We start from the raw sequence: 16,378 nt of genomic DNA, 5'->3' as shown, positions 1-16,378 counted from the left end.
TGGAGGCAGTGGCATTTGATCCCCAGTACAAAACAGACAAACTGTTCTCTCTCTTCTCCTCCTCCTTTCCTGAATACTTAAAGGTTGTGTAGGATAAACCTATCCCACTCTACTCTCTTCTATGCTCCAAAATGTACAGCTTGCCTCTGTTGCACAAGCAACCACAAAGGAAATATGGGTTGGGGAGGGACGGTGGCTCAGTGGTAGAGCATCTGCTTGGGAAGCAGAAGGTCCCAGGTTCAATCCCTGGCATCTCCAAAAAAGGGTCCAGGCAAATAGGTGTGAAAAACCTCAGCTTGAGACCCTGGAGAGCCACTGCCAGTCTGAGAAGACAATACTGACTTTGATGGACCAAAGGTCTGATTCAGTATAAGGCAGCTTCATATGTTCATATGTCCCAGTTGCCATTTATTGGATACAGCCTGCATTTGTGGGTCTCCAGAGAAGCTCATGAACTGGAACCCTGGACTTCTAACCCAAGTCCAACTCTGATGGTGCCCCACTGGTCTTTTTTTCCTCTCTCTTCCTTCTAGTTGTGGTGTTGTAAAGAAAGCTGGCATCCCACTCTTTAAAGCATTGTTGGTTTCAGAAAATTGAAAGCAACATTTCAACAGTTTACAAACCAAGGCTGAATCAGAGGCCACTGTTCTTGCTTTCTATGAAGATATAGCTCTGAATAAGTAACAGGAAATATCCCTTTGGGGAGGCATTTTATTGCCTATAAACTGTACTGGATTAGGTTAGAATAGTGTGGATTCTTCACTTCCTCTTTCTTATGATGCTGATCACTTGCCTGAATTTTCAGTGTCTTGCTTTAATTCTGCTATGCTGGAGCAGGACATTCCACTGGTCTTATCCATTGTGCATCTACAGGTTTGATATTCCTAAATTTAACTTTATCTTTAATTCTCTATGATTGTACCTTGTAGGATAATATCAAGGAAGATGACATTACAAGCAAGAAAAATAATACTGTGCTTAGGAACAGGAACTTAGATAAGAACAATCTAATGCTTCCTGACTCGGTAAGCTACTTTCTCTATTTGGCAAGAATTTCTAATTCAGAAGCAGAGCCATACTCTCCTTTGCTATGTTAGGCATACTGAGATGCACAGAGCTCAGCACAGGATAGGCCAGCCAGATGAGTAATCCTGTGCACACTTACATGGGAGTATGTCCCATCGAACTAAATAGGACTTATTTCTAAGTAAGTATCCTCTTGTATGATGAATGTAATATGTGTAGACCATGGGTATCATTAATAACAATATACTTTATTGTAGCCACTGAGATCATAAAAATAATCACAGACTGGAACTCTGTTTTGCTCATTCACATAGGGTTGCAGATCCCCAGTTGGGGGCAGAGGATTTTCCAGTTTGGAGGTCCTCCCCCCACTTCAGGGTTATCAGAAAGCAGGAGGGGGGAGCGAAATGTCTGCTGGGCACTCCATTATACCCTATGGAGACTGATTTCCATAGGGTATAATGGAGAATTGATCCATGGGTCTCTGGGGGGCTGTTTTTTGAGGTAGAAGCACCAAATTTTCACCATAGGATCCAGTGCATCTCCTCAAAACACCCCCCCAAGTCTCAAAAAGATTGGACTGGGAGTACAATTCTATGGCTTTTTACAGACTGGCACTTTGGGTCGACTCTGAAGTTGACCCCCAAAAAACGGCCACACGGCAACATCTGCCACCCGCTCCTGTCCTGCACTTACCCCGTCTTGAAGGACAATCCACCCGGCTCAAAAAGGGACCACTTGGAAAGTGGTCCCTTTTTGCTGCGGCAGCTCTGAGGCAGCGCCTGGCCATCCGGAAGCCCGGAGAGCGCCTTACAAGCACCCGGGGAACCACGAGAGGGATGCGGGAGCTTGCCACATGCTCCCCAACTGCCCAAGGCCCGCCCCTTCTTCTGGCACCGTCCGGAAGCACTGGAGCGCTCTTCTTTCAGCCGGTTTTCTTGCAGCCGCCCCAAAACAGCGGTCTGTTATCAGCCTATGAATCCCTAAAGAAGGTGCCCCTATCCTTTATTATTTCCAAATGGAGGGAAGGCTTTAAAAGGCATGCAGTCCTTTTAAATGTAATTGCCAGATTCCCTTTGGAGCTCAATCGTGCTTGTCACACCCTTGCTCCCAGCTCCACCCCCAAAGTCTCCAGATATTTCTTGAGTCAGACCTGACAACCCTGTTCACACACTACATTTCACTATGTGAGTGTGTGGTTGGGAAAAGTCAAACTGATTCACATGAACAAAAAAATTTCTGTGGACAGACTTTTTAAAATTTCAGTGGTAGTTGGTAGTCCAATTTTGTTTAAATGGGAAAGTCAGCCAGATGGAGTTGGTGACAGAACTATCATGACCAAAGCTTACTACTTCTGACAGAAGGGCTGGTTTTTAATGACTATGTAATAAACACATATATTTATCAGGAGAGACTGTGGTGAACACATTCATTGCAAGCAAAAGGTTTCCGTTCAATCCCACATTTCATGGTAAACTATCTTTGGTAGTAGCAGGTATTCCCCACCTTCTCTGGCACATCCTGAAAAACAAATGCTAGTCAGAGCAGACCATGAGGCTGAATTCTGCAATGTATCAGCAGAAAGTACTGATGGTCATGGGTCTTCACCTTATTACCTTCCCCACAAATGTCCCATTACCCCCAAGAAAATTGTTTACTGGTATTGCAGGACTTCCATTTGCTTATAATCATGTAAACTGAGAGGCAAGGGGGAAAGGGAAGAAAAGTGTCCTTCCTGCCTTTTCTGTTTATGGGGTTGTTCCAACAGAAAAGGGAGAAGATGGAGCTTTCACCTCCTTTCCTGTCCCCACAAGGTTACTCATCCATGCAGGTTCAGTGACCTCAGGAATCAGTTCTCCTAGGGTCACACAGAACTGTTAGGGAACATGAGAAAGATGACCAGTCTTTGAGCTGATGGCTCATAGGATCTGACTAATATGAATTAGATGGGCCGTTAGCTTAAGGCTCCTTCCTATGTTCAAATTGCATCTTCTCCCCATGTTTAATGATGACAGAACAAGCAGCTTTCTAGGTGCTATAGAATCTTATTTCACTTTAGATTCATGAGTCTTTATGTCAATTTCCAATAAAACTAGGGCATATTTTCCCATATCTCCACAATGTACAATCCCTTGATTGAGTGGTCAAATTTATGAACATTTCATCCAAATGGAAAGGAAACAAAGAGGTCACAATCAGAAACATGTTTCCCATTTAAATCAGTGTATATTAAAAGGAATATAATGAAAACAAACCTATTAAACACAAGAAAATATTTTTAAATAAAATTCAACATGAAATGAACAACAAAACGCACATCCCTAATGTACATACACACAAAGGTTAATGGGAAAAGAAAAGATAAGGAAACATGGATATCTTGTGTTTATTGGAAGCCAGCTGCAAATGGCCACATTTTATTGCCATCTGTACTAGGAATCACATTGTCAATTTTGTTTTATGCATCTTTTTCCCCAGTATTATACTAACATCAGTACTGAGAGTGACCATCAAATGAAACCTGAATCAGGAGAAAATGAAAGAACTGGGTGCAAAGGGTAATTTTATTTTTTATTTGCTTTCCTCTTCAAGTGAAATGTTATCAATACAATAATGTCCTCTACCACATTATAATTTTCATATTTAATGTTAATATGAAAACACCAAAGGAGTATTTTAGACAACACCACAGACCCTTAAACTTGTTCTTATAACTTACCTTTCCACTAAGAAACACAGGGAAGTGTGTATAGGGTTATCCAAGGCTCACAAGAACCTGTGAGGTAGGTCATGTTGAATGGTAGAGACTTGCCTAAAACCAGTAAGTGAAGCTCATAATGGAACAGGATTTAGAATGCAAGCTTTCCTAAACAACACTTCAGCCACAACCATGTCAGCTTTTGGTGAGCAGCCGTGTTGGTTTGAAAGAAAGGAAAGAAAGAAAAAGTCCCCTGTGCAAGCACCAGTCATTTCCAACTCTGGGGTGACGTTGCTTTCAGAACGTTTTCACGGCAGACTTTTTACAGGGTGGTTTGCCTTCCTCAGTCTTTTACACTTCACCCCCAGCAATCTGAGTACTCATTTTACCGACCTTGGAAGGATGGAAGGCTGAGTTAACCTTGGGCCGGCACCTGAATCCAGCTTCCACCAGAATCGAACTCAGGTTGTGAGCAGAGAGTTCAGATCGCAGTACTGCAATACTGCTGCTTTACCACTCTGCACCATGGGGCTTATTTGGTTAGCTAGTTGGTTTGGAACAGTATAATAAAGCATGAGTCCAGTGGCACCTTTAAGATACGAGCTTTCATGTGCATGCACGATACATTGAAATGGAAGTTAACAGTCCATACATATAGGCAGAGGGTGAACAGCAAATTAGCATACAATATAATGAAGATGTTTTATCAGATGTAAAGACCAAACAGGTATAACAAGCTAAATTTATGTGGTCACCAGTGTTCCCACTAAGCTGAGTTAGTGTAAGCTAGCTCACAGTTTTTTAGCCTCCAGCTCACACATTTTTGTCTTAGCGCAGGATGGCCCCAGAGCAAACTAATTTATGCAGTAGCTCACAACTTCAATGCCAATAGCTTATGAAGTAGGATTTTTGCTCACAAGACTCCACAGGTGAGAGGGAGTATTGCTGTAAGCTGAGCAGGAGGTTGGCCTGTATGGCCCCTTCCAACTCTGTGATTCTATGATTCTGCCTCAGGGAAAGATTTTGTTCTTGGACAGGTTCATACTGGGGAAAGTAGTCCTTACATATCCTGCCTCCAACCGTTTTTACTGGTCAAAACAATCATACTGAACTGTGCCCAGAAATACACTGGCAGATAATGAAGACATTTCATTATTAAAGTGATATGATCACTACAGTGCATCCAGCAAGCAAACTGACTGCTGTGGTGTGGACTAGATGAAGTTCCCACTCTTCAAGGGTGACCCGACCCCTTGCATAATTCATTGCAGTAGACAACATTAGATGTGTGTGGAAAAGCTTAGATTCTCCATTTGTCTTAAAAAGGTGAAAAAGTTCAGTTTCCTGAAATCCCTTTTTCTAGACAACTATTAAAGGTAGAAGACCCATCTTCCTTTCCATCTGTTCCTTAAGAGTGAGGCTTCACATGAATAGCGCCATTTGCCAGTTTGACAATTAATACTTGATCTGAGTGTCTCTCTTTCTGTGTATAAACAAGCATATGCAACAGCTATCAAAATGGCAGAAGGTTAAAAAATTGTTGATGCCTCCACCACTGCTGCCCTACTTTGGCATAAAACAATATTAGTATGATTAAAATTTAGAAGGAGCCATCAATTATTCTTGTTGTTTTCAAGTTACAAAGTTCTGGGATAGTTATAAAAATGTAATGGAACTACCTCACAGAAGTTTTCTGTATGTTGCAGTCAGTGTGAGTATTACACCTGAATGCCAAATTTCCCTGAAATGTTCTTCAATTAATTTATACATGATGCAGATTAGCAACACAGTGAAGAATCAGAAATCATGAGCTCTTGATCTTAAATAACAATTTCTTTTGCATTTTAGTTTTGCTGAGTATATCAATGGCATATACATTCTTGGTGCTCTGCTTTGTAGCTTTAACATTTGGGACCATGCTTTGTATCAAACATGCTTATCTATATGAATTATCCCTGCAGGAAGCCTGCAAATTATACCTTGAAGTATCACTTATCCCTATATCACAACTAAGCTTAAGATACAAGCTTGTCTAAGGCCACCCAAGCTAGTACAATGCTCAGACAAGATTTTACGTTCTACACCTGTAACAGTGCAGTCCTGTGTCAAATCAGTCCAATGTAAACCCGCTGAAATCAATGGTCTTAAATTGGTGTAACTCCCCATGGGGTTGCACAAGCAGTCTTGCAGCCTTAACTTTCCTACTGAAATCAGTGGAATTTCCAAAATGTCAGCTGGATTATATCCATTATGCCAGAGGCAATCTTCATGTAAGGATGACAAAGAACAAATGAAAAGTAATGAAGCACTACCCTCCTCTTATATCATATGTTTATGTTGCAAACAAAGTCTAAATATAAAGTATTTGTTTAGATTTTTTTAAAAAATCTTCCTCTGTTTTTTCTTTCTTTCTAGGTATCTGGAAAGGAAATACGATGCCATCATTCATTCTTACAGAAAACATAAAACCAGAATTCAGTATATTATTTATGGAATACTAATAGCAGGTATTTGGGGGCATTAAAAAAAATCACAAACATCTAATTGTATATAGAGTTTGCATTATAATATTTCATACTTGCTTTCTATTTAATTACACAAAATGAAGATTGTAGAAAGTAATAGAGAGTTTTTTGATGCTTACTTAGCTAATGCACTCCGCACCATTAGAAAATTTTACAAAGGCTATAAAAATGCAGTTTTATTGGGTCCAACATATTGAAAGATGTAAAATAACAGTAGTAGTAGTGGCAGCAGCAGTAATTTAATATAGTATAATGGTTATATAAGAATAAAATATAAATATAAAAGGTTATGTTTTCTAATACTTCATGATATTATTCCTTCCTTCTGAAGTCTAGTAGAATAGTCATTCTCTGTTCAGTCTTAGAAAGCCTACAAGACATATTCACCTAACTCCACATTCCTTGCAGCTAAGACCAATCCAATGTTTCAGAAAGGCCAGCCAAGCGCCCTTACAATGCACATATTCTGCACAGTTGTTGCAGTGCCAAATCTAGGAGATAATATCACATCCATTGCAGAGGAATCACATATCATTGACCAGAAACAGCTGTAAATACACATCACACACACACCCAAGGCACCTAAAGCTCTTCTGTCATTTTCAATTTGTGGCTGCAAAAGTTATCAAACAACTATTGGATGTTGACCGTGACATTATGATAACCCTACTCCAGGTTTCCTTGATAACATGATCAAGTCCCATGAACGTCTCAATTAAACTGAAAACTCTCACAGTTTTTCTCATAACTTCTCATGTCAAAATTGCTTATTTTGCATTTGTATGTGCAAATTTAACATCGGAGAAGAGTTTTGGTTTAAAGGTCAAAAAGCAAAAAATAAAGCAGAGAAGTTATTTTTTTAAAAAAAAATGATTTGTTCTCCAAATAACAATTTTAAGTAAACTTGAAGTCAAACATGACTCTGTACAGTGATATAGAACTGAAAGGGATTGTATCCAAGACAATGGATCCGTATCATACTGTTTTGTATTCCCATGCTTACAATATTGTTATTGCATCATTTCATTCTGTCTTGAATCTGCCAGGTTGCCATCCCACAATATTAAATAAAAGCCCACTCCTCAATAATCCAAGCAGCTAACCAAATTAAAATCACAATATTTACAACAACAATCTACCATATCTACCACATCAGTTAACAGGAATAACTTAAATGTACCAATTAAAACATCAGCAAATGTGCATATAGATAATAATGTGTTATCACTATTGGCATTTCATTAATTGCCAGTTTTGGGCTGCTAACTGTTTTGTCCGTAATTTAAATGTGATAACTCTGTAATTATTTATTTATTTTAATACATTTTTTTAACTGGGGGGAAAAGATCAACAAATTATATCCAGTTCCCATGGCCTGACTCTTAATGCCCTCCAAAACAACATTGTTTGGTATGCCTTTTAAAAGAAAAGGAAAGAGAATGCATCTCTTCCAAAGGGTCATTTCAAACATTGGTAACTCAATGGAGGGGGGGGGGGACCCTAACAGAGGAGGGGAGAGCAGAACTTAATGGTTAGATGGGACTATTGGCAGAAACTTGTAGGGTTAATGAAGCAGGTGTATATCAGGCCCTTTAGTTATGTAGGCCCCAGATGACAAAGAGCTTTATAGTTAAGAGAACCAGTATCTAGAAATTAGCTTGGAAACCAGTGGTGGAAATTAGCTTGGAAACCATTTGCTCCTCAAAACATCAGCAACCGGGCACCTCCATCCCTAGGATATAGAAAAAAGTATATAAGGCAGGACTTTGTGTACAGGCATGTTCACATGCTATGAAATTCCTAAGATGGCTTGCTGGGAGTTCTGAGGGCACACTTGCCTGCCTGGGCTTTGGACCCCACTCTTCCAGCTGTGCTGTGCCCCTGAGCCAAGCTGTCCTTGGCTGACTTGCAGTCTCAGGCACTACATTCTAAGTTCTCCCACAACATCCATCAGTTACCAGGAAGCCAATGAAGTTGTTTCAAAGCTAACATAATAAATTCATGATGGATCTACTGCAATATTTTGTGCTAGTTTAAGTTTCTGAACCTTTTAGGGAAAATTACAGTGGACCTACCTTGAGTTTACAGATGAATGCATCAGCAAGGCTAGATCAGTAGGCTCAAGAAAAAGGGACAGCAACCACACCAACCAGCAGAGTCCAAGAATACTCAGTTTGACAAGGATAATCAAACTGCAGTCCCTTCAAAAACATCTGCCTTCACAACCATTAATTATGAAACACAAATGAATATATTAGCTCTTGAAGTATTAATCTCTTGTTATCCTAATATGAGCATATCTGAAGCTGATGTATACAACCATTAGCTTTTCTGTTGCTGCTGCCTCCTCCTGCATCTTGGAAACGTAAAAGAAGCCACACTTTATTTTGCCCCTGGCACATTATCAGGAAGGATATCATATATCAATTTATTTGCATAAAACTAGTTTAGCAACCAGACTTGGCACCCATTCCAAAATCAATTGAAGATAACTGATTCATAGTGTCTTCAGCAGATTTTAGTATGTTCTAACAGACAGCATTCTTGGAATACATCCCCCCAAATAAATTGTTCCCTTTTGTAATCAATTATGTTGTTGTCTGAAGTACTCAGAGACTTATGTGCAACAACAACAAAGCCCACTGATTTTTACTATAGTGGTCAGAGACTTCCTCCCTTTCATATGCCTTCAAATGAAGTGAGCCAAAAATGTATCCACTTACCGTATCATGAAAGCCCTTGAGTGAAAGCCAGTTCTGTCTAAATTGTCAAACCACACAAGCAGAATAAAAGATTGCTTTTGATAAGTCATGGTTTTAATTTTCTTCCATTAGATTCTTTGTGTCTTCCAAACTGTCTTCCTTGACCCAGATAGATTTGCTATACTTAAATGAGTGACCCTATCCTGGACTGTGGTCTGCAGATAACTGGCTAGTCCAGCTATCATTCAAATGCTACCTGATAGCCTGCACTGCTTGCATGTACTCAGTATTATTTTCCTCCTTAAACAATACTGAACTATAGAAGCTTTGTTTATTTTTAAATTATGATCTGCCTTTCAGACAGAAAATGGCATTCAAGGCCATTGTGACTTCTTGTACAGTCTATACTATATTCTTCCAGGACATAATTATATGCCTAGCTTGAGGGCTTCCTAGACACATTTGATTGGCTGCAGCAGGAAACAGTCTACACTTCAGGAATAGATGGTTTGATCCAGCAGAATGTAATTATATTTTTCCTACTTAGGTTTGTAACTCACATGAAGAAGAAGTGAGAAAATGATCAAAGATTTCTGTTTGCTAGATCAGCAGTGTTCAGATGTATCAGTATGAGACACAACTAAGCACTTCTGGATTTTACTTGTTTGTTGTTCATCTTATGAAAAACAATTATACTGCATGTGTTCTGTAGCTCCTGGAGAAAGTCTTCATTACTTGATCTTTAAGTACTTTTGTTTGAATCCCATTGACTGGTGCAGTTCCTTGAAGCCGGTATATCTAACATTTCTGACACAAGTATCTTTAGCTATTTTATGGCAAAGCCTCTAACACAAATTTTATAGATGTGAGCAGGTAAATAACTTTGGAAGCAATATTTTCTAAACATACTAACACCAATGGAACAAAATTCAATTTAAATCTTTTTTCCTTTTGTGCATTTTTGTATTTTTTTTAAGGCCGGGGACAAAGTTAACCTTGAGATCATATCATTTGACCCAGGCGCAACATAATCTTGAACGTACATGACCTTGGTACTGGAGCACAGAGCCAGTTCTACCATGAAAGCACCAGAGGCCATTGTTCAGGTGCCAGATTTTGGGCAAGGCAGCAATCTCCTGTCTTGCCCACCCTAGTGTTCCATTACCAGCCAAATGCCCACTTGCCCATCTGCAGGTCTGTAGCCCCCATCCAGTGCCAGAAGAGATAATCCTCCTTAACTCCTTGCTGCCTTCAGGCCTCTTTATAAATGGGCAAGTCCCACCACACTCTTGATATGAAATTCCCTGGACACTTATTTAAGTATTTCTATCTTGTCTTTCCATCCTATGAGTCCATAAGATGACTAACATCAAATTTTTAAAGTACAGTATAGAACAATATAAAATACACACTTTTCCAAATAGAAATATATGGTAAACAACAGATATCTGGGAAAATAATCAGCACCAATGATTGTGTTCTGAAGATTTCCCAAGCCCCTGTAAAGCCACTGGAAGAGACTTGCCTTAATATAGTACCTAAAGACGACAAGGTCATATGACCATGCTAGGATTGCCAACCCCCAGTTGGGGATAGGGGATCCTCTGATTTGGAGGTCCTCCCCCTGCTTCAGGGTTATCAGAAAGCAGGGGAAGGAAGGGAAATGTCTGCTGGGCATTCCATTATACCCTATGGAGACCAATTCCCATAGGATAAAATGGAGAATTGTTCTGTAAGTATCTGGGGCTCTGGGGAGGGCTGTTTTTTTAGGTAGAGGCAGCAAATTTTCAGCATAACATCTGGTCCTCTCCTCAACCCCCAGGTTTCAAAAAGACCAAAAGAAGGTACCCCCAACCTTCATTATTTCTAAATGGAGGGAAAACATTTAAAAGGCATGCTTTCCCTTTAAAGGTAATTGCCAGAACTCCCTTCAGAGTTCAATTGTGCTTGTCATATCCTTGATCCTGGCTCTACCTCCAAAGTCTCCTGGCTCCACCCCCAAAGTTCCCAGATATTTCTTGAGTCACACCTGGCAATCCTAACTGTATCTCAGACAGTGAGGGAACAGCAAAATGACCTATAGGTGCTGGTTTTTACAGCTGAACTCCTTACTCATACCCGTGAGCTCTCTGGTTTCATGAACTCCTATGACAAGCAACAGGGAATTTAAAATATGCCTACATACACTCACATTTCTTTTTTTCAAAGAAATGTGACAAACCCTTTTTGGGGTCTCTGTTCTATATAGATTAGTCTAGGTTTAATTAAACACCAGACAAGACAGTACTTTCTGCTTTACAAAGCAACTTTTCTAGGATGATACCTGCAAAAAAACCCCCAAAACCTGTTGTCTTCTTTGTTCTTTTCTTAAGATAGAGCCTGAATAGAAGTGAAGATTGCATAGATAAAACCACTGATAAATACAAGCCAGGCTATTTGAAGAACTGTTTTCCAAACAAATATAAGCCTAGATAATTGTGACAAAGGCATTTGAGAGTTGATTTTGTTTGGGAAGGAGACTGGGCTGACAGATGCCACAGGCAGTAGACATATCTGATGGGATTATGCTTGTTTCCATAACAGCTTATCTGGCAATGGTAATTGCGGCCTGTACCTTGAATTTTCACAGAGCCTTGGCCCTCTTTGTACTCACTGTCACGGGAATCTTTTTTATCTGCTGGGACTTTTTGATGGCCAGATACGAGGACAGAATTACAGATTTTTTTTCCCCTTGTGGAAGGTTTCTAAAAGCACACTGGTTTTGGCTGAAATGGTATGTACAGTGATTTTCTTTCTTTGCAGAATCAGAATAAGCTTATTTTATTCTATTATTTTATCTTTTTATTTCAATAATGCTAAGGTTTTGCTTTCTGAAACCACACTTTTAGCATAAAGGAAACAGAAATGAAGTTCCTGCTGCCTTCAACATTTCCTAGTATTACTGCCTTTTGCAGTGAATCTTGTCTTCTCATAATTTATTATTATTATTATCTATTCATGAGATTTATTAATTTAATTTATTTATAAATGATAAAATTTACTTTACCCTGGATGAAATGTATAAGTTTTAAGTAGGAGAAGTAGATCCATACAATGGGTGATAAACATCTGGTATATCTTATTTGTATTAAGAAAAAATTACTATAGAAATTGAAATACTTTTAACTAACATTAATTCATTGTATGAATCAAGTATTTTTCCAGGAATTTTAAAACATTCTTCTGGGGTAAATTATATTTTTGCCAGGACCACATGCCATGCAATAGTCAAATAATCTTAAGAACATAAGAAGACCTTGTCCAGTAAAGGTTCATATCCAAGCAAAGCCACAAGTAGTTTAACAGTAACAACCTAATTCAGTGTCTTTTTACCTGGAAGAAACTCCAAGTTAAAACAGCCTTACTCCCAAGAAGGGTTGCCAGGTCTTACCATACCTCCAGTTCTGGAATTTGGGGGGCTGTCTGGGAGTGAGTGGTTATGTTTTCCAATGTCATGCTACATGATGACATCACCCAGAAGTGATGTAATCATGCCAGCAATCTTGGGGGTGATGCACTAGCTTTTGGGGAAAACTCTATGGTAAATTTGGCATCAAACCATAGAGTTTTGTCCAAAAAACTAGAAAGTGCAACATCATGGACTTCAGCTTTATCTCTGTTTGGAGGTGGAGCTTCCTCTGCTGGCCAGCTGGCTGGCAGGCTGAAGCTCTAAAAACAGGGTTTTCCTGCCAGGACCAGCGGAATGGCAACCCTACTCCTGTGTGCAGCCAAAGGGGGAGTTTAGGGAGGAGAGGGAGTTCAGCAGAGATGTGTTTCCATAAAGACCACTTTTTGAACTTGCTCTTTCCTCCAAAGGAACTGATCTTGGTAGCCTGGAGATCAGTTGTAATTCTGGGGGATGTCCAGGTCTAATCTGGACACTGGCAATCCTATGGCAGGAGAAGAGGGCACATGCAAAACTGCCAGCAGCCATTGCATATATCAGCACTGAACGTATGTTACATTGGACATACGGTATATCATTAAAAAACACTCAAAGGGCATTCACATTGCCAAAAGGCTTTTTTCAACATCTTTCTATATGCAGCTTAAATTGTTTAAATCATATTGACTTCAGTGGTGTATAAGAAGCCTATACTATGTGGAAGACTCAACTTACAAGATAACTTCCTGGAATGTGCTCCAACTTATGCTGTCTGACCAATGGAAGAACAAGTGAACCCTACTCAAATTAAATAACAAAAGTGTTACATAACTTAAGTAGGGTTCACAGAGTTTCTGTACAAACCCTGTCTTTAGCAACTTTGTGGCAAACAGAAATTCAACAGCTGAAATTTTCCCATTTCCTGGGCTTGGTGAATTTCTGTCATGAAATTGATACAGATAAAGGAACTATGCTAAGAAAATATGTGAATGCTGATCCTGTACATTGTAAGCTTCCTTAACCTGTATTTGGTCACTACTTAATGATAAATGACAGAACTATACAACTTGTGATCCTGTAAGCCAAACACAGCTCACTAGTCCTCTACTGTGGCCTGCCAGATGATTGACAGCTCCCATTACTATTGTTTCAGACAAGCAGCAGAAATTGGAGACACATTGCTCCTTGTAGCTTGTATGTCTGAGAGGTGTGCTGCATTTGGCTTGGAGGTATGTGGTTGTGCATGGGGGCACTAACTGTTAACATTAGAAAAATAAATGAGATAAGATTACAGTTATGATTGCTTTCCTTATATCTTTCCTTGCCTTCTTTGACATCCTTTCACTTAGGGTGGTATGGACAGCTCTAGTCACTGCCCTTGTGTGCTGGCTAGTCTTTGACACTGCCAAACAAGGAACCAATCAGCTCATCTCCTTTGGTGGACTTGTAATGTATGTTTTCCTGATACTGGTCTTCTCTAAACACCCAGCTAAAGTGAGTATTCATGATTTTTCTCCATTTCCCCCCTTTTGTCTTTTTGATTTTCATGTGCAATTGCTTTGTGCCAACTATTTTTAAAAAGTACCCTTGGACTTCTGATGAACCAGTCCCCCCACCCCACACACACACACACCGCTTATGGTACACATTAGCTGCCAAAGTACAATGTTCCCTCTAAGCTGCACAGTCTTGTGAGCAAAAATTCTATTTTGTGAGCTGCTGGTATTAAAGTTATGAGCTACTGGCATTAAAGTTGTGAGCTACTGCATAAATTATTGTGCTCTGGGGTCATTTTTCCCAAGCTAAGACACAAATGTGTGAGCTGAAGGCTAAAAAAACTGTGAGCTAGCTCATGCTGACTCAGCTTAGAGGGAACACTGATTTCCACCTATATTTTCACTAACAAATAATTAATGAAATGTGAATATTAAAGCTCAGTACATGTATTTGCCAAGAGAAATGTAAAAACATTTTTATTTATTTTTGGCTCAGCATCTTTCGGTCATGTCTGCTGGTACAGAACTAGACATTTGGCAGCAAGATCAGGATTCCCAACCTCATGTTTGTAGCCAACAGGGAAAATAGGAGCAGGGTTATCTGCTGGGGAGAAACTACAGGTGGTAGATGTTTAACACTTCACCTACCATGGCAGTACTTCTGCCCCACTTGCTTTTGTTTGCAGACATATTTCCTAGGCAAATGGGCAATAGTATTGCCATCTAGGCATTGGATGAATTCAGCTACATCATGCCCAATATAGAGAGTCTTGATTGCCTGTTTTTAGGGATCCTCAAACACTGGCCAGTTCAACTCATGTCCTGTTCTCTGGTCGCAAACAAAGAGTTCATTATTTAATTATTGGTTCAGATGTTTGACGACCTGTGCATGGTGGCTCGGCATGTTGTTTCACTGTATTCTTTCCTAGCCACACAGGACAGTACAATTCACTTTCATGCATGTGTGTCCTCACACAGCCCCAGTTATACTATTACTACCCCCATCCGTGCTGGATAACTCAGCAGGCAGTTGTTTAAATAGGTCTACTCATGAGTAAGTAACATTTTTTACGGTTGCCAAGTCCAAGTCAAGAAATATCTGGGGACTTTGGGGGTGGAGCTAGGAGCAAAGTTGTGACAAGCATATTGAACTCCAAAGGGAGTTCTGACCATCACATTTAAAGGGACTGCACACCTTTTAAAGGCTTTCCCTCCATTGGAAATAATCAAGCATAGGGGCACCTTCTTGTGGGGCTCATAGAACTGGACCCCCTGGTCCAATCCTTTTGAAACTTTGAAGGCGTTTTGAGGAGAAGCACTGGATGCTATACTGAAAATTTGGTGCCTCTCAAAAACAGCCCCCACCAGCCTTAGATACCTGCAGATCAATTCTCCATTATGCCCTATGGGAATCAGTCTCCACAGGGAATAATGGAGGGCCCAGCAGACATTTCCCTCCCCCCTTCTCCCACTTTCTGATGACCCTGAAGTGGGGGAAGGGCCTTCAAACCAGGGGATCCCCTGCCCACACCTGGGGATTGGCAACCCTATTTTTAGTCAATGCTGCTTACTCCCATGAAACTGCTCCTAGGATTGCAACTTCTTGCAAGGTAATTTTTCTCCCCATTCAAGAATTTAAAATAGTTCCTTCACACATCACTGAAGCACACTAAAAGGGCGGGGAGCAGGGGGAAGCAAATTAATAGTTTGTCTAGGATGGCAAAAATCATTAGGCTACCCCTGCATCTAAGTAGTTCTTTGTGCATGCAGTTTCCAAAGCCTCCTCAGCAGACATCTGCAGCTAGGGTTGCCAATTCCCAGTTGAGGGCAGGGGATCTCCCAGTTTGAAGGCCCTCCCCACCACACTTCAGGGTTATCAGAAAGGGGGGGAGGGAAATGTCTGCTGGGTATAATGGAGAATTGATCCATGGGTATCTGGGGCTCTGGGGGACTGTTTTTTGAAGTAGAGGTACCAAATTTTCAGCATAGCTTCCAGTGCTTCTCCTCATGCCCCACCCCCGCCCCAGCTTCAAAAAGATTGGACCGGGCGACCAATTCTAAGAGCCCCAAAAGAAAGTGCCCCTATCCTTCATTATTTCCAATGGAGGTAAGGCATTTAAAAGGTGTGTGTTCCCTTTAAACTCTCTTCGGAGTTCAGTCATGCTTGTTCCTGGCTCCACACCCTTGCTCCTGGCTCCACCTCCAAAGTCTCCTGACTCTACCCCCAAATTCCCCAGGTATTATTTGAGTCAGACCTGGCAACCCTATTTGCAGTTGTTCAGTATAAACAGAACAGGTTGGGTGATCAGCTCACATCTGACTGACACCTTCAAGCACGGTCAGTTTGACTGTCAATCAAGTTTGCAGTGAAACCTACAGCATTGCTTGCTATTTTTCTAGAGGACAACTTCCAAAATGCAAGGTGGGCTTATTTTTTTTAAGCTTTTAACTGAGGGGTTCCATTTTCTTTCCTTGCTTTGCAAGCTGCTCCTGGGCTGGGAACTATT

At 40.4% G+C, this 16,378-nt stretch overlaps 1 protein-coding gene across 2 annotated transcripts in view; it reads left to right on the top strand.

The window, feature by feature from the left end:
- SLC28A3 (solute carrier family 28 member 3) overlaps nucleotides 1–16,378 on the top strand; it is a 95,546-nt gene that overhangs the window by 8,900 nt on the left and 70,268 nt on the right. Inside the window, exons 2-6 of one of the 2 annotated variants that reach the window (XM_060235411.1) lie at nucleotides 930–1,025; nucleotides 3,505–3,584; nucleotides 6,140–6,231; nucleotides 11,535–11,724; nucleotides 13,725–13,869. In XM_060235411.1, coding sequence (XP_060091394.1) covers nucleotides 930–1,025; nucleotides 3,505–3,584; nucleotides 6,140–6,231; nucleotides 11,535–11,724; nucleotides 13,725–13,869 — 603 coding nt within the window. The remainder of the gene's footprint in view (nucleotides 1–929; nucleotides 1,026–3,504; nucleotides 3,585–6,139; nucleotides 6,232–11,534; nucleotides 11,725–13,724; nucleotides 13,870–16,378) is intronic. The other variant, XM_060235412.1, reaches the window with a different exon arrangement.

This window comes from Heteronotia binoei, chromosome 4, assembly GCF_032191835.1.
Source record: "Heteronotia binoei isolate CCM8104 ecotype False Entrance Well chromosome 4, APGP_CSIRO_Hbin_v1, whole genome shotgun sequence".
In the NCBI taxonomy this organism is placed as follows: domain Eukaryota; kingdom Metazoa; phylum Chordata; class Lepidosauria; order Squamata; family Gekkonidae; genus Heteronotia; species Heteronotia binoei.
This window is presented reverse-complemented; position numbering and strand designations above follow the sequence as displayed.